Genomic DNA, 22527 nt, shown 5'->3' with positions numbered 1-22527 from the left:
TACATCTCAGAAAGCAAGAGGGCAGCATACCTGAACTCTTCTTTTAGAGAAGAGGGTTAAGAACTGGAAATGACAGAGAAGGGCAGTAGAAGTCAGTGTGCTTCTGCTCCTGGGCCACATTACAAAAGACACGTGCACATTCTCAAAATAAAACATCTTAGGAAATCCCTCTTCTTTGTATACAAGACACTGGCCTCAAACCACTTGGCTTGCTAGCACAATATGTTGTATGATTTTCTTAACCTCCAGAAAATTCAATGTGAGACAACAGAAGATTACCCATTCCCCCTAAAATTAAAGAAGGCGTTCTGCCATAACCAATCTGAACAGTTATAATGTATAACTTTCTGACTGTTTCAATCTGCTCTCCACTGAATAGCTGAGACTATCTGATGAGTGCTCTGCAATTCATGCAGCAACTTAATGCTCTGGTATTTTCATCAACTTTTAAAAGAATCTTCTGCAGTGTGAAGCTCTGACACGCTTGCCTAGATTATCTCCTCTGAGTGAGATATGATGTAAGAGAACATACTTAATGCATAAAGGGCACCTGCTCTCTATGACTGCTTTCATGGGCTCTTTCAACAGCTACACTATCTCTAGATGAGACTCTAAAAACCATGACAAAAAACATCACAGCATAAAATCCAACCAAGACCTGATTACTGGGAAATACAGCCATGATATAGAACCCCAGTGCAACCTACTAACAACTTAGGGCAGGGACACCTTCAGCTATCCCAGGCTGCCCTGTCCAGCCTGGCTTTGGACATTTGCTGGGATGGGATAGCCAACAGCTTGTCTGGGCAGTTCTGTTAACTCCCTGTGTTCACTCAGCACGTACCTGGAGGGGTGTAAGTCTCTACTGAAGAGTGCACCAGGACAGAGCGTCTCTTCGAGGGCATGGGCATCTTCCTCTCTTTATATTTTGCAAGTGCTGCTTGTACTGCTTCAGTGTGGACATCTAGATAGAAAACAAACACACAAACAGGTTAGAATTTCAGTTAGGAGCCATGAATCAACACCACTGCCTCCAGCTCCAATCCAGCGCAGAAGCAATGGTTTCCAAAACTAAGGAAGAATATAAGCAGGGGCAAGTTGATGTATTTTCCTCATAAAATCAGCCTGAAAGTGCTCTGTGAGTAGCATTTTGAAACTCCCCCTGAAATATAGAGTACCCAGTATGTTAGTTTTGAACTATCAGTTATTTTCATTTGGGGGGGAAATTTCAATGCAGATTCTGTAAATTTGCAACAGCATTTGACTCTTCATCCTCAAAATCCAGGAAGGGAAAAGAAATGCAAGTACATGCATACTTGAAATTCTCACAAGAAAATGCAAGTAATAAAAAACAGAAAAGAGAAACTAATGGACTTAATGATCTTAGACATATTTTCCAACTAACAAAATTCTATGATTCTATATGAAGAATTAGGGAAAAGACACACAGAACTTTCACTTTCCTGAAAGCAAAAATTACCCTAAGAGGCTCAAGAGCTGTATTTTAACTTTACTAAATTTTAAGGCAAAACTGAGATTAAAGAGGAATTCAGTGATCAGTCAAGACCTTTCTGCAGATAGAATTTAATGTATTCCAGTGATTTTTCAGCAGCTTTTTCTCTTTGACATCTACATTCCAATGCTGTCAAAAGCTAAAACTTATGCAGGAAGAAAATTCATGAGAAGTGAAGAGATGTTGAGGAGGAATGAGGCAGACCAAAAGTATACTTTGACTTACCACTTAAGACTCAAACTCATGAAAAGCACAATATATCATGTACACACTTAAACATAGTTACAATGGGCTGGTTGAGGTTTAGGAATGGCATTCTCCAATCTAGTATTCCCTCTAAAAACACTTCAAGACAGGCACTACTCACTCTCTTCCCCCTTTCCCTCCTCTCTGTGATAGGATGGAGAGGAGAATTACTCGTAGGCACAAAAGGCAAAGACCATGGGTTAAGGTAAGAACAATTTACTGAAAACAGCAATGAGGTATGAAAATGTACAGTTACAGCAAGACTAATGACAGAGGGTACAAGGAAAGAATTGCTATTGCTGAGTGTGGCAACCCCTGTCAATAGACAGAACCCAAACCAGGACAGAGCCCAGGAGGGAGTACATGATTCTGCATTGGGCTGACCACACTTCTTCTACATGGAAACTGCTTTACAAGGTTTTCAGAATTTAACTATTCCATTTGAAAGAAAACACAAATCTTTCAGTAAGTATCCATCTATTCTTTTGCCAGGTAGACAAATTTGAAGGTATGAAACAATTTGTAGGCATGTGTGTATGACAAACATATACTTAACACAACTTACATATAATATACAATGCAACATAATTGTACACACAATTTTGTACATATAATATACAATGTAACTCTCTCTGTACCTACAGGGATTTATCTGACTGATGACTACAGTATCAGTATTTTACAGTATCATGTTCTTTTTTTAATTTAAAAAGTACCATTTCTGTGCTAGCCCTGAAGCCTCTTTGGTCATGCCCCACACAAGACCATTCCCAAGGAACGTGCTCTTCAGTCTGGCCAAATGGATTCTACAAAATCACAAGAAACCCTGAGGATATGGTCCCAGACACCAACCAGTTCTTCACAGCAATAACGTCACTTTTCAGTCTGCAGCTCCCTGCAGATAATCTGTTCAGAGCAGTATTTAAAATACGTATACATGCAAATATACTATCCCACATGTGTTCCTACAAGACTCAGGAATGTACTAAGTAGATGCTTATCTCAAAGAAGAACTTTTTGTGCAACAAATATGGGAGGTTCAAAGATGATGTCGTTATGAGAGAAAAATATTAAGAAGGAAAAAGGAAAAAAAAACCTCAGTAAAACCTCTACTCTTTAATACGGTAATTTTTTTTGTCCTGGTCCTCCTGTCAGATTTTTGCTCCTGTCCTTCACACCAAGGACTTAATAATAGATGTTTTATAAATTAAAAATTCCCCTTTGCTTATGTCTGCCTGTCTCATTCTCCATTCCCACATCTAGGCTTTTTGTCAAGTCTTGGTTTCTCCTGATCCTTAGTTTTAGCTATAATTGTCCACTAACAAAGATTATTCCCATAGATATCCAGAAGCAAACCTTGTCCCTAAATTGCAAAAAGCTTAAGCAGCATTCAAGATCAAGGTTGTTTTTGGAGCCTTAAAAGTAGGGAAAAATGTCCATTCTGCAGGACATATTTCCTTGGCAGAACTTCCAGCCAAAACCAAGCAGGAATATTTCTAGAAAGAGACAGTAACTGTGAGATGCAGTCACTTACAGCATGCCTACATCTACATACAATTTAAAAGACATTTTTGTTACATTAACATCACATAGGAAGCAGGGGAACATAAACTGTTCTCCAGAAAAGGTGTTCCAAAGAGCAAAATAACACAATATTTGTAGTCTGCATATAAATATATGAAGCCATTAAATAATGTGGCAGATTAAATATGAAAGCATTCTTAGACAGTTGTGCATTTTGGGAATGGAAAGGCCTAGTTGGAGGCAAGGGTGTGCTGGGGCTTTATAACAAAGCAGAGCAGGGCAGGTCATAACATCACACAGGTTTGTGGCAGCAAGCATGGGAACTACTTTTTATTCCATTTCCAGAGGGCAAAATCACTACCACCTCATCCTCTAGTCCTAGCTCCCACCCCAAAACCTGGAACAGACTAGATTAACTGATAAAAATGCAACCAGGAGACAGTCAGGATGAATTTTTATTCTGTTCCACGTTTTATTTTTACAGCGCCAATTTAACTCATCATTCCCTCTATACTCATTAAAATCTATTCCTGGCATGAAATCTTTCCTATAATATCTTGTCCTTGGACATCAGCTGAGTAGGAACATCCTCTCTCATCCAAATCAATGAAGTAATTGCTTTCACTTCCCTGGAACACTTTGTTCCTATTCCACTTTTGCTTTAAGAGCTTTTCTACATGATGAAACACATTTCAATAAAAGAAGTAAAAGGAATGAAATTATTTTAAAGAAGCAGAACACTTAAGGAAAAAATTCATTAATTAGTATAAATTAAATTTTAACTGGATATTGGAATTGCAAAAAGAAGCTCTCTACCACTGTCTGTTACTTAAATTCTTCAAAATTTACTATGAAAGTGATTCACCATGTAAGAACTGTGGAGTTCAGTTTTCTTCAGGGAATTAATCACTCATAATCAGACCAAATGTGTCACATTTTTGAGAACAAGGATCACAAATGCTCAACAGTGATCACTGGAAGTGATGAACAGCAAGCCCAGCATTTCATTAACACAAAGAATATATGCAACAAAGTGAGGGAAAAAACCCATATGCTGCCATCCAAAAAGCAGAAGAAAAAGTCCTGGAGAAGTATCTCTAAGCTGCACTTTATTAAGCTGCAAGCAACCATCAACAATTAATAACTTATTGTAAACATTTTCTCCTTCTGCTGTAGTAAACCACACAATCTTCTCTCCTGTTCTTTGCATCTATTCTCATTTTCCTTCTTTCCACATGTCCTTAAAAAAGGATTAGGGAGGAAAACTGAAATAGTTTGTGGAATATAAATCACCTAAACTCTTACAGCTCCCAAACTGTTCAGCTATTAGAAGAGCACTTTTCTTTCCTATTTGTAGCCTCTGCTCATTTATCAACCTCTGATTCTTGTCCCTGCCTCAGGCACAGAAGGAAGAATTTCTACAGTTGGTTGATGAAAAAAAAGACATTTAAAGGCTGACCAGTGTCCCTGCTGCTCATGGATTTCAAAATATCAACAGATAAAGCAATAAGCACTATGTAGGTGGGATGGGGAAAGGACCTGGAAAAAGGTAAAAATCCCTGGGTTGAGATATGAACAATAATACCTGAAGAAAATTAAATTGTAATAATAATGATGATGATCACAATAAAAATGATAACATAGACTTAGAACAAGAATAATAAAATATGAGCATTATTCTCATTGTAAATCCAAAACACAGTACTGTACCAGCTATTAAGAAGAAAATAAACACTATTTCAGCTCAAGCCTGGACAGCAGGCTTGTATTTATCAATAGCATTCACTGTTGGAATTTTTTGGATAATATTTGTTGCTTGAAGACAAGTTTTCAGGGGATAATAAAAACATACAGTTGATTTAAATACACAACTCTCCTGTGAAATTATTTTAAAAAGTGCTTACAGAGAGTAAATGACAGATTAATTGTATAAAAATACAAAATTGTTTCCTTGCTTATTTTAAGTAATTTATGTTGATGGTTGTAAAGTACCTATAATTGCTCCAGAAAGAGATCCTGTTCTAGGAAAAGCTGCATTCTCCCCTCATCAACTACTCTTGAAAAAGACATAGGAGAAGTGATGAGATCTGAAGCAAGGAAAACAAGAAATAAAGACTGGAAGGAAAGAAAGAAGAAGAAACAACACACCTTCCCCATAACAGTCTAAAGTAAGGGTGATATTGAGGGAAGGAGGCTGAAGCTGGTTATCCCTCACAACAGTCAACGTGTGGCAGCACACAGGAAGTCAAAAAAGGCACCAATATCTCTTTGCTGACATAAAGAGGCCAATCATTAATGCAGTAAATCTGAAGAATTTTTTTTTTAATTACAGAGGAGAAAGGGGAATAGATATTGGTATCCAAAAGCCATATCTACATTTCCTTGCACAGACCTAAATAAGTTTAACCTAAACCAAGTCAAACAAAACTGACACCGTATGGTTTTGATACCATCTGAGCACATAAGCCTTGTCATATATGACTAATGAGAGAAAGAAATCCAATTATGTGTGTTGTAACTAAGAACTTAGCTAATTTCCAAGTAAAGAACTTGTTCTAGGCAGAAATATTTAATGAAAAATTAGTTTGGGGAGCTGTGATAGGATATCACAGAAGGACATGGCAGTCCCCACCAAGGATTACCTCCCAAGGCTTTCCTACTGTAGTTGTGTTCTTCTTGCAGATTTTTATTTCTGTTAGTTTAACAATGGCACATCTTACTCTAATTATTTTCTATAATATAATTTTCTATAATATATTTCTATAATTTAATAATTTAAAAAATATTTTTAAACATGTCATTTAGCTAATTACAACACTATGCAATATTCCCTGGCATTCAGAAGTTTCTTCTCTGTGTAGCTGAATGCAGGCATCTTTCCCAGGAGTCTGTATATATCCACAGAATATTTAAGAAGTCTCATTCATCATTCAGTTAGCCCTAAGGAATGTACAAGGCACATCTGCTCCAACTCTGGAGCAAGCTCTTCCATATCAGCAGGGCAAATAGGATGCAAAAACCACTCTGCTCAAGCAGTGGCAAGACAAGTTGACCCAAGAGCAGCCTCCTGATAAGGATGTGCAGTGCATGCCATCACTTGCACTTCTCATCCCCAAACCCAGGATGTGGAATTACCCTGCACAACAAACAGAAAAATATCCAGCTAGAAGCCCAAAAATATTTAGGAGAGAAAAGCTTTCAAACACCTGTTTTTCCTTACTATTGTGACAAGGAATTTCACAGGGAAATGGTGTACTTCAACCACCTGAAAAGTAACAATGGGAACAGGATGCAATGAGGATATCAGTATTTTCACACAATTTTCCAAAACAGGTTTGTCACTGTGGTGTCCATTTAAAATGAAGTAGAATATCCATTGTGATATTTCCCTTTTTTGTGCATTTGCTTTAAACCAGGAAATATTGGAAAGAAAGCTACCACAAATATATAACCTTGCTTTAACAAAATAACCCAAAAAGGCAAGCAAAAGAATCCTCCAAATTCACACTCTCTAGTCCCCAAAATTTTAAGTAACTGTTATACAGACTGGAAACCCAATTTTGTTTTCTCAGCAAATCTGAAAAACCTGTTGAGCATGGTAAAATTCACAACTAGAAACACATCACAAGACAGGTCTACTGCCTCTTTCCCTTCTTGCATTTCCTCCAGGCCGAATTCAAACAAAACCACTCTTGTAACAAAACAAAAAGATACTTGAAAAACATTCATTATCTCTTCCTTTCTTCCACAGCACTACACCTTTCTGTGTGGTGCAGGTACCATTTTACAGATACGTTTTTCCTCTTAGGACATGTGATGCCTCAGCTGTTGCTGTGTCCCTTACCGGATCGGAAGCGCTCGTCCCTCGAGTTGGTGGATCGGGATTTCTGCTGCTTTGATACCCCAGCAGTGGCTTGGGAAGAGCCTGGGACTCTGTTCTCTGCTTGCAGGGATGGATCCACACCTGAAACACAGTTTATTTTAGTACAAACTCAGCTTTGCAAATACAATATCTGCTCCCCATGTCTACATTGTTTCACTGCTCTCAACACACAGGTTCAACTGGTGCAAGGCAGTACCTTTAAAAACGGCTCATCATCTACCTGCATTTTAATCCAATTTAATCTATGCCCATTTAACAGAGCAGTACTCAAAAAGATTCACATTTTACAAAAATGCAGCAATTCTCTAGTAACACCTTTGCAGATATTAATGCAGAATTACTGTCAGCTTCAGTTGTGTAAAAGCTCCTGCTGTAATCTAGGTCTGGGTGCTTCATGTACTCCTGAAACGATGACAGACCTTCCCAGCCCCACACAAGGTAACAAAAATAAGAGGAACTGAACCATTCTCCAGTTGTTTGCTCTGCACCTTATTAGAACAGGGCTCTAGATAACCCAGAGCAGTTGCTTATGTTTAGGCTGGCTAATTTTCAGGAAGAGGAATCTGAATTCTACATTGTAGCACAACAGGAATAAAAAAATCAAAGGGGGGGGGACAGTAACCATTAAATATCCACTATCCCTTCCCCATCCCCAAAATGAGGAGGCTCCCTGCTGGCTCTTGATCCATCAAGGGCTAAATAAATTTGGACTACAAACTTCCATTTGAAATTTTATTATACATGCACACTTAACATGTAATGTAAAAATTCCAATGCAGCTGGAAGGTTTTTTTGCACAAATCTAACATAAAGACAGATTAGTGCTGTGTTTTACAATAAACTTTCCTCAGCCATGTAAGACCTGCTGCATCAAGGTCACTGTATTTACTCAGCCGTGGTACCACACAGGGTTGAAGATATCTTGAATTTCACTCCTTCCTTCCCTTGAAGAGCTTCTGCTTTCCTACCTGCCCCCAAGTCTTTTGAAAACAACACATTTTGGAAACAAAGTGTTTTGAACACCACATTTTCAAAATCCAAATATTTACCAAAAGCAACTCTCACTGAACTGAAGACATCATCCCAGAGGAATCTGGGTCAGTTTCTTTGCAAGGAAAGATGTCACTTTAAAAAGTAAGAAAAGGTTCTCTTCTCTCTTAATGGGGTTTCTGTTCCCTTTGTTACAAAATGAGTATCAGGAAAGAAATTGGCAACTACTAACAATTCTAGGAATTATACACCATTTTTATGAAGGCATTTTAGTGAGATACAGTCTTTACATTAGGAGTGCAATTGGATTAAATATCCCATTTCTACCTTGATGAAAAAGAACTTTCAAATACTCTATTTAAATGCAATATCCTCAGGGAAAGTGTTTTATCATCTTCATGACAAGGTAAATTACTATATACCAGCTTTCTTGGGTATCTGTTAAGACCTTTGGATGAATGCACTCCATAATCCCTTTCTCAACCGCTTTGCAGCTAACAGTGAGCACCTCTGGATGTTGAGGAAGTAACCTTGAGCTAGATATGAGTTCAGGGTGTGGGGAAAATGAGCCTAAATAATAGAAAAACAAAGGAAGATTTAATAATTCACACAGATCTAAGTTTTAAGAAATTAGTCTGACTCCAGAGATATGCTCCTTATTACAAACTTTACAGTGTGTAATAAAGAACAAACACATTCTCACCTAATTTTCCCTGTTTTCCAAAGTAAAGCTTTTTAAACAGATGACAGAATATCTAACATCAACTGCATTCCCCAATGGGATATATGGAGACAGCCCAGCAAAGAAACCAAAGTATCCTCAGTGGAGCAGAACAGAATGTGTGTTTACCAATATACAGACCTAACACTCCTTGAAACACTTAAGCAGAATTCTGTTTGTAATAGAAAAACAAATGCAGTCTGCCAACTGAATTGATTCAACAGATCTGGTAAGTGGTGAAAACACCGCAGAATTCTATTCCATGTTTCACTTGAACACAAGTTTCCCATAACCACAGGTCAACAGTTCAGGGGGATTTGTTGATCTGGAAACAATAAACAGCAACTTCAGATTTTGTTAGAAAGATTGAGGCAAGTCATCTCCTTAAGCCTGAGCCAAGCAAATAGCCAAGGCAAAGGGATAACTATGATGGTACAAAAGAGAACAGGCAGCAGGGCTGTGAGCCTCACTCAACTAAGAACTACTTTAGAAATTCTTAGACAACGTCATATCTGAATCATTTTTGTATAATTTTGTCAAAAGAGACCTTGGGCAAAAAAGACAGAAAAAGAAAGCCAGAACTTTTTTTTGGTATGCCATTTCTTTTCCTCTAGAAGAGTTGCTAGTTGTAAGCAGAAAAAGAGATTCATGTTCCTCCCAACTCCTTACTCTTCCCATTTGCAGTCTTGTAGTAATTAAAGAGCCTTGAAATCAGGACTTGTAAGAGCCCCTTTTCCACTCTGTGATCCCCTGGGGGAGGAGAATAATCTGGAAAATGAGCTGACTAGTACAACCCATCAGGAGATGAAAACCTGCATGCAGGATGTCCTGAGTCATGTGCAACCCAAGCACTGCTGTCTGGCCACACCAATCCTGGGGGCAGGAGGAGCAGGGAAGAAGTGACCACACATAACAACAGGAGTCCATGACCAACTCCAACTCCAGAACACTCTCCTCCTCTCAAGACCAAGATCAGATTTTTGTGAATCAGTTATTGTGATGAAGTATGTATCAGTGAATATCAGAAGTTCCTTTTAAATTAGGATGAGGCATGAAATCCTTGGCACTGTTAGAAACTACAACTCCATTTCTTGGGATTAAGTTTCCCTTCTTGCTTTCTCAAAGTAGGTTTCCTATCACAGTGCAAAAATAGCAACAATGAATCTGAAAAATGTCACTTTTTGGTAAAAATAGTAAGATAGTGCATCTGACTCTTAGGCTATGAAACTATGTGCCAGTAAAATGCTGTTCCACGAGCCTGGTGAGCTTGCTCATTTATTCTCCTACTATGCAAATCACTACTTTAGCCTTCAGCAAAAGCAGATGAGTAATTAGGTGAAGTCTCTCCATTCACACCAACACCTTTAGAGAAAAGACATAGACTAAAGGCACTTGATCCCCTATTCACTGCATTTTCTCCATTTTTAACTTGCCCAAAGCTAGCAAGAATGAAGTCAACTTAAAGAGGCTTCTTGTTCCAACTAACTGAACAATTTGCTTCTACAGGATGAAATTAAAAATAATATTTGATTTATTCCTGTATTTGTCCATCCACAAGCACTGGAGAATCAAGACTAACACTGGTATTTCAAGCAATTTTCATTTATACAAGCAAAAATGATTTCACTGTAAGAGCAAGGAAGAGCTGCCAGGACAAGGAAGATTCTCTGCTGGGGAGGATGTGCAGCTAAAGTCATTAGGTGGGGGGAGATGAAATTTTCAAAACAAAATGCATTAAAGAGCTCTGTAGAGAGGAGAGGGGAAGAGGGAGGCCAAAGAGGAAACTCCAGACTCTTTGTACATTATCAAATCTTTCTGCAGCTATTGAACTGGGTCTGGAAATAAGAAAGGAACAAAGAACAGCAGGCAGGTTCAAAGTGCAAAAAGAAAGGAAAAGGTATGACAAGGCAGAAAATCCAGAAAGTGGAGGTCTGGCTCTGGGGCAGTTATGGAGTATCCAGTCCTCACTCAAGTTCAATGGTACCATCCTTTACTGTCATATCTCATCTCAGAACATATTACCTGCTGTACACACATTTTTTATCTTTAGGATCCAGTTTTGGAAGTGTTCACACCTTCCAGATTAGAGGGACTGAACAAGGGTTTACCCAATGTAATTTATTACCCAGAATATGGTATCAGAAATTCACGAGATTAGAAATAATAATGATAACAGAAGGCATCGTGCACATGCATTATGTTTGACAATCTTCCATGATTCTGTAACATCTTCTCTACTCAAGGAAGCAAATTCCAAATCATAACCTTCCACTTGAGCCCGTGAAACCATTTTAAGGGCATTAACACCTTCCATTTGAGGAAGCATGAAACAGCAGCAAAGAAAACAAAAGCATAGAAGACACTTGCTATAAATTCAATGAAACCAAATACAAGCCAGGATTTGGACCCAATTCAGAGAATTCAAACACTGACTAAACCACCTCAATAAAAATAAAAAGTGTTACTTACTTACTCACAAGTAAGAGAGACACTTATTTAGACTCTATGACAGACTGGTAAGCAGAACACCCACAGGGCATTAGCTAGAACTTTAATTTCTCAAAATAAGAGTCCATTTTAAGCAGCAGTTCAGGAGGTGCTTCACAAGCAGCCCAGCACTCCTAATGTAAAAGGATGTGCACTGAATTGAAAAGGCACAGGAATAGCAATCTCTTGATATTTTGAGAAGCTGAGAAATGAAGCTACACACTGCTTTTTCAACTAGCCCATGTGAACACATTACATTTTCACATACCTCATTTAAACCAAATACACCAAGATCCAACCAAATTAGCCTATTAAAATTTGGACATCCTTTGATCACAGCCATTACACCCATAGTATAAAGTGGGAATTTTAACTCCATAGCACCAAGAAAGGTACTTTTGTGTTTTTTCCTTAAATTATAAGAAATTATAAAGCTTTTGTAGATTCCAAGACAACAGAGTAAATTGCACATTCCCTAAAAATGGAACTACAGGTACTAAGTGCTATAGGGGTATGTAAAACTCCCACTCTAATTGAATGAGAGGCTGATTTGTGGGTACCTCTTACTCACAAAGATGCAAAAACAAAAATCAAAGTTATACAGAATCACAGAGCAACCCAGGTTGGCGGGACCTTGAGGATCACCTGATCCAGCCAGGAATAGAACACATATGTATTCCTGGTAGAAGCAGAAACATTTTTCAGAGACATAAACCCATGAAAACCTAAGAAAAATAAAAGTATGGGACATGGCAGCCTCATCCAAAATGAGAAGAGGTTTCATCATCATTTTCCCTGAAGTTGAAAATGTGAAAATGGTTAACATTGCAATTTTGCTGGAACAGAAGTGCTAAGGAAGAAAAGAAAATAATAAAATAAAATAAAATAATTTTAGAATGGAATCACTCTGACATCAGAAGTGAAATGAAGTCACTCACCAAGGTGTTCTTCTAGCACTAACTAAATCCAGTGAAATAATTTCCAGGGACTGCTCTATAAAGCAGCACCAGGACACTAACTGCAATTGCAACCTCATTTATGCAGCCAAAGAGGCAAATTAAAATAACCAGTAACACTGTAAAAACATCAGTAAAAAAATCAGGATAATCAGGAAACAACCATCAAAAGACAGGAGTTTTACTTGAGGTGTTAGAAAGGAAGCTTAAGACCATCACCTGTCCACCAGGAGAGGATGCTCACTGCTTTTTTTATTGTGTTATTTCTGAATGTTTTTACATCCCAGCTTTATCCACATTCAAAATCACCCTCTGCCATGGATCTGATGTTATCCATCACTCAGAAGCTTCATCATGCAGCATGCCAGATTGCCTACAGATATAATTAATTATTTCCTCAGAGTTTTATCTGTAATTTGCATGCAGAGGTTGACTGAGGAAGCCAATTACGGACTGTTAAATTTTACTTCATTAAAATAATTAATTACTGTTTAATGCTTGCTATTACTCAACACTTGTTTTTGATTTTGCACAGTGCACTTGGTTGGATCAGTGAAAAATAACTCATTCTAGTTATTATTTCCATATAATTACAGAGTTTTATGGTTCCTAAGCGAAATCTTTACATCTCCACTAACTCTTCATCACTGTAGATTTAGAACTTTAGAATACAAAACAATCAACAGGAATGAGACTCTTGAATCACAGGGTGTACTGCTTAATTTTCCTGTTAATTGAAAATGTGCTTTGCAGCCACTTCTGTCTTTTTCTGTTCACCAAGCCCTCTGTGGGGTTGTTTAACATTTTCTGGGTAATGATTTGGCTCCCCACAGACTATAGAGTGGAGCAGAACATAGCCCAAACCATTCTGATGGTATTGAGAGAGCAGGAGTTTGCACATGATTAGTTTGTAGGTAGCAGTTGATGAGGTAGAACTGGGAAAGTTAAACTTCCAGAACCCAAACCTATGATCAAGCAAGTGCACTTTTAAGACATAAAGCTGTAGAAAGACATGATTTAGTGATCTTGGGGATGTCAAATCATAGAGCAAGAACTCAACAAATGTAAAATGCTGACATTCATCAGTCTGCAAAAACTTGATTGATACTGAACCTTATGAATCCTATCAGAAATGCTGCAATTAAATTGTTAATGATAAAAAATTTCTGCAGGCTCAAAGCCTTTGGGACTCCCACACACTATTCTGAGCCATGCTGAAGCTGTGTCAATTAAGGAAATTTCAAGTTAGAACTGGGTTAATGGAGCATATGTCAGGAAACTGAACCAGGCACTTAGCTTAGTGTTTTAAGCAAATTTTATCTTTTTGGCAGAGCATCATTCTTTGTGCTCAGAGGCAGACAGTCTATTCATTTTTTAGCATATTAAAGCTAGATTCCTGTCAGCTTAATGCTAATCTAGGCAGAAGTGGTAAAAAAAGATCAGGTAATCTGGTACTTCTGAGAAAATGTGGTATCAAGCAAGTAGGACAAACCACAGGATTTGCTGACTCATTAAACTACTGCTTAAGGCGATTAGGGAAAATACAGCTGAACAAGGAGAAAAATCTTTAAGCAGCTGAAAATCTAAACTTGCTTTAAGGAGTATGGCAGACAAAGTACTGGAGTTGTCTAAGCTATGCTTGAGAGCTCAGTACTTGAATATTTGTGCAAACAGCCTTGTGAGAGCTGAGAAGGAAAAAATATAAAGTAAAACCCCCACTGTCAACAGAAGGGAGTGAAGGCAGAGTAAATCAAAGATGATGAGAGATTAAACAAGAGACAGAAATCCAAAGACATGACTTTCTAGGAGACAAAATGCATTGACAGAATATTTCTAGTAATTGTGAATCCTCAGTCAAAATCTATACCACACCTGGTCTCAGAATCTTTAACCAAGCTGAGTTAGCAGACAGGGTATTTTGAACAGAAAACTGAGACAGTTCTTTCCAGAAAAATGGTATAGGGAGGAGAAGCTGTGGCAGCTGAGGCTAGAGCTTCCTGCTGACTATCAAAGTCATCGTAAAAACCCAAACTGCTTCTATGCAAGGAACAAGTCATTTTAAAGAGATGAGTTTGGTTCTGCTTGGCCTATAGATTACAAATTTGCTAAGGGAAAACTTACATCTATTCTTAAATAAATCTCCAAATCCAAATAAAAACCAAAACCACAAAAAAGAAACATTTGCTAAGGGCCTCCACAATGAAACATCAGATTACATTCTGACAGTTCAACACTGTCTCAGTTTACAGTCTCATCATTGCTTCCACTCACCTTAGTTTCCTTCTCATTATCCCTTATCTTAAAATCTGTCAAGCTATGGAAAATTGGGGGACTACAGAATACCAAATCTCAGTGGCAGCATAAGAGCCCTAAACCCTGTGATTTCAGTGTCCTAGGATAAAAATAAATTTTAAAAAGCTGGGCACTTAGGTTTTGGCTGTGGATGATGAAGCCTGATAATAACCAGCTTCAGAAGTAATAGTTTATATATAAAAAAGTCAGCACTTTGAAGAAACAGAGGGGGTGAGGGAGTGTGTGGAAATGGGGTTGAGGCACAGGGAGAATGCAAAAACCAGAACATTAAAGCATGAGAGGGGGGACTAGTGAGTATTTTCATCAATGAAAGCAGCCAATTGGCTTTTAGCAATAACTTTATTAATTTCTAAGTTATCTTAAAGGCTCAGATACAGTTGTCAAACTGAAGTTTGCTGAAAAAAATGTTACCGTTTAACATTTCATATAAAACTATAAAAAATATCTATTTCAGGCTTTTTTCTTGCTCTGCACTGCTCTGTGACAGCCATTTCCCACTGCTGCTTAGATGCCATATCAAACACTATTATAATTCACCCAGTCTATTTAGTGAGAACTTTTCCATTCTATATTTTCACACAGCTGGCAGAAAGGTGTAACTTCCATGCAGTTTCTCACCTTGAATTAGTGGTATGTACCGTGCTAACAGCTTTGCCCTCTTCTTTTCATATCCTTTCTGAGTGATGTCTCCTAAAGAGAAGAAGAAATAAATACATGTTGTTAGAAATTCTACATATAAATCTTTGCATCAAGCCCATTCTGTCAGCAACATATTGGTGAAAGAGTTTAACAAACCAAACTATGCAGGGAAAAATACAACAGCAATAAAGGCATTAATTACATGTATATATGGATTCAGCCTACCTCTGGCCAAGCAGAACCCCTTTTACTCAGTCAGATTTTACACATAAGAGTTCTTACTCTGTATTTTAAAATGATTCTTAAGTACTTTCCTTAATCCATAAGGACTGTGTTTAATTTTTTGCTTAATATTCCTTATTTCCTCAAATATCCCCCTCATCCCTATATCAGAGAACACTAACAGACACAAAGTAATTTCATTCTTCCATCCCCAACCTCCATCCAAGTGAATATGCATAATTTCAAGCTACTGACACTCTCCCAAAACAAGCAATGGGAGTTCAAAGACATTGGTCAAAACAGGTAAGAAAAACAAATCCACATCCTGGAGTGCTTCAATTATTGCAGGTATTTCAAAATAAAATCTGCCAGTTTTTCTTCATAAACCCATGTAAATATTATATACAAAATTTGGGCACAACACAGAAATTACCATTTTTCTTGAGCAGAAAAAAAAACAAGCAGAAAAAATAAACAGAAATATAATTTTTATGTATATATAGTATTATTATATCAAAATGAGAATTAGATCAAAATAAAACAAAGCACTACAAATGTCCAAGCAGATTTGTCTGCCTGGGAACATGTGGTCAAAATGACAAACTACACTTTTTATGAAAAAAAAAGAAAAGGATATCAGAAGACATCTTCTTTCAGAAGAAGAAATGCATAATTATCAGTTATGGAAGAAATAAAGAACCCAACCCAATAGACAAGAAGCATCACTAAGAAGAACAGTTTTTCTCAAACCGGAAGCAATTTGGAAAGCTAAAGCTCAGCAAATTCTTTAAGGATCAAAAGTGTACCTTACACAAATGTGCTGCACTGTAAGCTCAGTGAAGAACCAATTTGCACAGCTTCATAAATGCTCCACATAATCCTTATCCCAACCCTCTGTGCAGCTCAGCCTCTGCCAGGTACCACCCAAGTGCACAGGTAAGCCACGATCAAAAGGCAGGGTTGAAGAGAGAGTCCTATTCAAACCAGAGTACTTCACACGCTGGCATCTTGCTGCACTTGGAATTCTTTGGTTTTGCTGGAACGCTGACCTGGAGGACTTTCTTTGAATGAGGTTAAGCAAAGGACAAAGTCAAAAGCATCTCTGTCGCTTTCTGCAGCGCCGTGGCAGGTCGAGCTGTGCTGCCCAGCCAAGCTGGGCTTTGTTCCTTTCTCCAAAGCCTGGGGGTGGGGCTCTTCCTAACAACTGTTCCCCCCTTGCCCCCAGAGCCTCAGGGGGATTCACCCATCATATGGGGTTTTTGTGATCCCTCATTTCTTCCAAAAAGAGCCACTTTGCCACATTGGTACACCGGGGCCACAGCTGCTGTCATTTAGCCTCACTTTCTCCTGAGTTACTGGATTACACAAAAGCAATCTGAGGTTCCTTGGCCTCAGCAAGGCAGCTGGGAAGCCTGCGTAAAGCCAGACGCTGGGCTGAGCTGAGAGAGCTCTGTTTGGAAGAGATCTTTACTTGAAATATCTGAAGTATTGTAAAGTATACATCATAAAAAAAGGCAGAGGTACCAAGAAAATTAATCTAGACAGAGATGAAAGTGGCAGCGTTTTTTAACATGATCTATAAAAATATATTCTTCATTAGTGCACACAAAAATCTGTCATGTAGTTACCCTGATTCTGCCCAGGCATGGTTCTATTCCACCATGTTAGCACCAAACCTAACAGAATCTTAATGCCAAATTCACTAAATGGAACTGAGAATGGATCTGTGAGAGCCTGGCACTTGCTAAAGATAGGGAAATGGCTCCTAGTCCCCAGTTTGCAGAGGTCAAGAGCAGAAACATTTCTAAATGAGCTGACTGTACATGAAACGTGGATGAACCTAACCAGCTGGATCAGCTCTGCAAGATGAAACCTTTAACAACTGCACTGTTTGGCCACTGATGAGCACAGCCACAATTGCAGGTCTGACACCTTGGCTGCAGAAACCTTTGCCAGTTCCTTCAGGATAAAGTCACAGGCACCAACACTGGCTGCTGCCTCAGAGGTGGCTCCTGGGTGGTTTGGAAAGGCAGGCAAGTTGCCAGTCTAAAACATAACTCACCTGTCATCTGTAGAAGTTTTTAAAGCATTTAAAGCCTATCCCCCATGTTTCTGGGATAGGCTGTCACTGCATTTGAAAACTTGGTGGAAGAACCAATTCAGCAGACATCATTGCTAATTCTATGTCTTAAACAACCTTTTTAAAAAAGAAGATGAACCAAAGATCAAAATACAAATCCTTTAAGATAAACTATAGAAACATTGGAAAAGACGGGGGAAGGTTAAGGAACAATGGCAAAAATTAAACAGTCTAAAGAAAACTGAAGTGGTTTGGGACATATTTTCTCCATATGCACACCTGTGAGCTCTGAGATAGGACACACACAGGTGTGCCACAAAAAGATTTTGCCCACAATAATTTTTATTTAACTCACAAGCCTTTATCACCACCTAAATCTAGGAACAGCTCCTCCAAACCTATTACTAGTACCTCTTCCAAGATTTACCTGGCACATGTTCTCCCAGACACTACACTTATGTAAATCAAGCAAAAGCCAAACTCATCAACAGGCAATAAAGGCACTAAAAGATGAAAATCATTACTTGCAATCAAAGAAAGTTTTGGGTCTCCAAACTATACAGCAGCCAACACTTGCTGCCATCCCTGAAATATGGGCTCTGATAGCTCTGTGCCTACCACATCTGGTAGGTTGACTGATACCTTAATTTAGTTTGCATATGATGAGCTAAGTGAAGGGTGAAAACATCTTGATTGGAATCTTTCATATTACAGGAATCTCTTTAAAATGGAAATGACATCTGATCATTTCATATGGTGATGCATTTGACTAAGCCATTAGAAATTCTATTTCAAAGACCCAATTTGAAACATCCTGAGAGCACCACCATGCCTTTAAAGCAGTATTAGAAGTTTAGCACAACTTCACTGAAAACACATGGTACTGGTAATTCCTAATTTGCAGCAGGACTTGCAACCCTTTGAGGGAATTTAAGTTATCAAAGTACAAAACATGTCTGATGTAAAAGCAGCAGCATGGAGATACACAACTATATAAATGCAGAATTTCACGAAACCTTTGCACATACAACAGAATCACTGAAACATCAAGTTCTAGACACAAGGCAAATACTGACTAGCTTATCATATGTATCTTAATGATAGAAATTGGAGGAATTTGACCAGTATGTTAATAGCAAAAGATCAGGTCTTTCACTCTGTTCACAATTATAGTGGGACTATATGTTACAATACCATTAATTGCCTAATAAATTATAGAAGGAGTTATCAATGCTAATAAACTTAGTTTGATCAAGCCATTAGGAATTTTGCAATTGACAAAGCAATTCAAAGTAACATTTAGAATTAGAAAATTTGAAATTAGAGTAAGAAAATTCTATCCTGACACATTTACCTATCACCTTTTCACCCTGAAGTTTCAAAGCAGTTGCAGGACAAAGGCGTCACTTGTATTTTACAGATTTAAAAAGCCAAGGGTGGGTGAATCCTGCAGTTCACAGAGGAAGTGCAAAGTCAGTGCATTCGAGGTTATTCTGTTCTATACAACCCATACTTGTGAAGTGTGTGTGTAGGCAGGGAGAAGAGAGAGCTGCTCCTTTGAAACTCTGGAACTGCCTGGCTTAAACACTTTGCTTCATCTGCCAGGAGTCAGCATCTGACAGTGCAAAAGAAAGTTAAATAACCAGATCACAAAAGCAGCCTTAGCAGCAGATTCTAGGCTCAGTTAAGCCAAATTAATGAATTGTTCTTCCCCTGCTGCAGTAAATCCTTAAGCTTGGTCCAGAGGGAGACAGGAAAAGCTCCAACTCTGCCACTTCCCTTCCATGCTGGAGCTCCCTGCAGAACACAGACAGACTGACAGATGCCAGCTATATGTACAGCTGTGGGTGAACAACATCTATCACACCAGCTACCACTTCCAGTCCTCATCAGGATGGAGAGAGTAACTTCGCCATCCCCTTCAAAAGGCTGAGGAAAGCTACACACATGGGCAGGAGGGAATGGGAATCCTCTGGCCCATAGGGAATGTACTGTCTGCTACCACAAAAGCCAACAAAAGAAAGTGGGAAAAAACAGACTAGGAATGGTCAGGCAGATCAATGGACAGGATTTTTAAACTTCAAACCAAAAATTAGGGGTTGATGTTTATTTATGAATAACTCTAACACAGTTATTTTGGTAAGATTCCAAAGTGAAAAGCTTTAGAAAGAATGGTGTACACAAGCAATGTGCTCCCCATCATGGAAATGCTATTTCAAAACAATCAAAATCTGAGTGTTCTATAGAAATGAAAACACTCAGAGTTTCTGTTTGTCGCTTCCTGGCTGTATCAAGGATAAAATACCAAAGCAGAATAACTGTCTGACATGTATTAACCAATTACTATAATGAATAAAGCCAGAAATAATTATCTGAATCAAGTCTTTCTATGGTACCCCCAAAAAATTGCATGAAATTGCCTCTAGATTTGCCTGAAGATGCAAATCTAGAAACAACCAGGCATGGAGGAATCAAAGAAAAGCCTTTCTAAAGCACAGCTTCTTTTCCTTTCACATCCTTCACAGACTCATTATATAGTGCATAGTGATTAATGCAATGAAGATCCTTTACATTATTAAACTAGTATGAAGTTTTATTTTTATGGTGTGTTTTTGGATGCCAGCAACACTGATTTTTTTTCTTTTTTTTCCTCCCTCCACTAATATGCAAGAAGTTACCCCAGCAGGCACAGATATTTTACAGGAAAGAGAGCATTTCATACTTATTACTTGCAAAAAACTCATATTTAAACTTTGGCAGCAATCACAAAGATCACAGCAAAGGTGCCATTTAGGCATGATGCACCACACTAGAGACTGAAGCAGACTGATTCAAAAATCCATAACCATGGAAATATCCAACTCATTTATGAGACCGTGAAATAATTTAAAAACCCACCAGCAAACCCCAAAACACTCCAACAGCAGCACAACACTCAAAATTCACCAAGTATGGTAAAACATACAATGAGAAGACACCTGCAGTGTCTACTCCATACACAAGTTATTTCAGTTTGTAAACTATGAAACTTTTTCACTGGATTTCTAGGTCTCAGTTTCAGATTTGATTAGTTTCCTGACATGACATTACCATGTCCTCACTGCACTGTAAAACCATGGTTTTAGAGAAAAGAGTTACAGTTAATCTTGAAATAACAGGTGAGGGGGGGTGGCTACTGGGCAAAATTTTATGGTGAATGCAGACACTTTGACTTCTTAAAATAAAACATTGTCACATTTTAAAAAATCAAACTTCATCAGTATTCGTGTTGAAGCTACATAAATAACATAATACAATATAATTTTCCTAAGAAATGAGACCTCACTGATATATTGGGTGCACATAAGTCATCTGACATGATCACAAAGAATCAGATGAATGATTCAGAGATCCTGGCTGAACTACAGAATGATAAACTGAAAAGAAATAAAAAAAGAAACCAGCTGAATTATTCACAGAAGGAGGCAGCAAAGCAAGCCAGCTGGTGCACACAGACATCCTCTCATGGCAGGAAAAAAATCCCATCAATCCCTATTAGGACCAGAACAGTTCAGTGCTTGCACATTTGGGAAGCCCCAGCATGGGTCCCTGTGGTGGCTTAACTTATTTACAATTTATTTCCAGTTGCAACACTACTCATTAAGTGTATTTTCTGATGAAATGGAGCTCTCCCTGAACAGCATGAACCAAACATTGGCAACAAAATGTTGAGCAGGGAGGTTGGACCAGCTGACCCACTGTGGTCCCTTCCAACCTGGCCCATTCCATGATTCTGTGGTTTCTGCCAACTGCACCTTTTTCCTTGTTTATCTGTTAAAAAGAGCCATAGGAAAGCCAGGTTTGGGGTTGGCAGTCTCAGATGCTCAAGCCCCCAGCCAGCACCTGTTTGAGGTTGAATGTAACATGCTGATCCCAGGTTCCTGCCAAGGCAGGGGCTCAGCAGCAGAATTTTCTATGAACTAAGGTTTGTGAAACGCATCTTTATCACAATAAAGCATTAAACACAAGAATAATTTTTAAATCAGCTGCTTAAGAACAAAGCATGTTAGGGAAAAAAGATTAATCAACTCCAGTACATACCAAACACATTTCCAGAATCTGCCATGCAGTGCTACCCATAATCAAAGGCCTGAAAAAAACTCTTTTGCAGTAACATACCCTTACCAACATTAATAATTATCTGGAAGAGATAGGTTGGCAGTACCTGAAGTCACTTATTCTTCCTTACCACATCTGCCTAATCTTTGCAATTGCTGTTTCCCAAAATATGAATATGGATATGGATTCTGTCCTGCATCTTCTTATGCTGTATCCATGTATTTGATGGCACTGCCTCTGAATGTCCTTATCAAGCTACCTGGTTATTTACCTTTACTAATCCTACTGTAAGATAAAAAGTATTTGATTGTCAATTGCATGAGAAATACAAAGCGCCTTTAACTGGACCAAACCTGAGAAATCTTCTAAAAATGCTGCCATTTGGGAGGTGGTCACATTTATAGAATCAGAGAATGCTTTGGATAGAAGGGATCTTAAGGCTCACCTAGTTTCAATACCCTTCTATGGTCAGGTACACCTTACACTAAACCAGGTGATTAATTATAATTGGTAGTTATTATATAATGAGTGCTATAATACCCACAATGTTATCAAAGTATTATAATTTACAATTATGATTATATAATTAATTTATAATTCCCTTGTTAAGGTCATATCATTAAACTGCTTTTTAATTCATTCATAGTGACTTCTTACCTTTCCAGCTTCCTACTATCACATCACTAACTCCAATACCTCTCTTTTTTTCCAGGATTCCCTGATGGCAGTTATCCACAGAAGATTTTGGTCCATCCAAAAAGCTGTATTCTCAAGTCTTCCCTATTCACACAGACTGACCTCCTTCTGTCCTAGGATATGCTCATCTATTTCCTGCCAAATTACGCCTCTGATTTT

At 38.2% G+C, this 22527-nt stretch overlaps 1 protein-coding gene across 7 annotated transcripts in view; it reads right to left on the bottom strand.

The window, feature by feature from the left end:
* Nucleotides 1-22527, bottom strand: part of DIP2A (disco interacting protein 2 homolog A) — a gene marked incomplete at its 3' end in the record, with an annotated part of 77790 nt that overhangs the window by 38763 nt on the left and 16500 nt on the right. For all 7 annotated transcript variants that reach the window (XM_084208929.1, XM_084208930.1, XM_084208931.1 and 4 more), the window contains exons 2-4: nt 15252-15323; nt 7128-7247; nt 845-964 (exon numbers count right to left, since the gene is read on the bottom strand). In XM_084208929.1, coding sequence (XP_084065055.1) covers nt 845-964; nt 7128-7247; nt 15252-15323 — 312 coding nt within the window. The remainder of the gene's footprint in view (nt 1-844; nt 965-7127; nt 7248-15251; nt 15324-22527) is intronic.

This window comes from Fringilla coelebs, assembly GCF_963513975.1.
Source record: "Fringilla coelebs genome assembly, chromosome: 7".
Lineage (NCBI taxonomy): Eukaryota > Metazoa > Chordata > Aves > Passeriformes > Fringillidae > Fringilla > Fringilla coelebs.
This window is presented reverse-complemented; position numbering and strand designations above follow the sequence as displayed.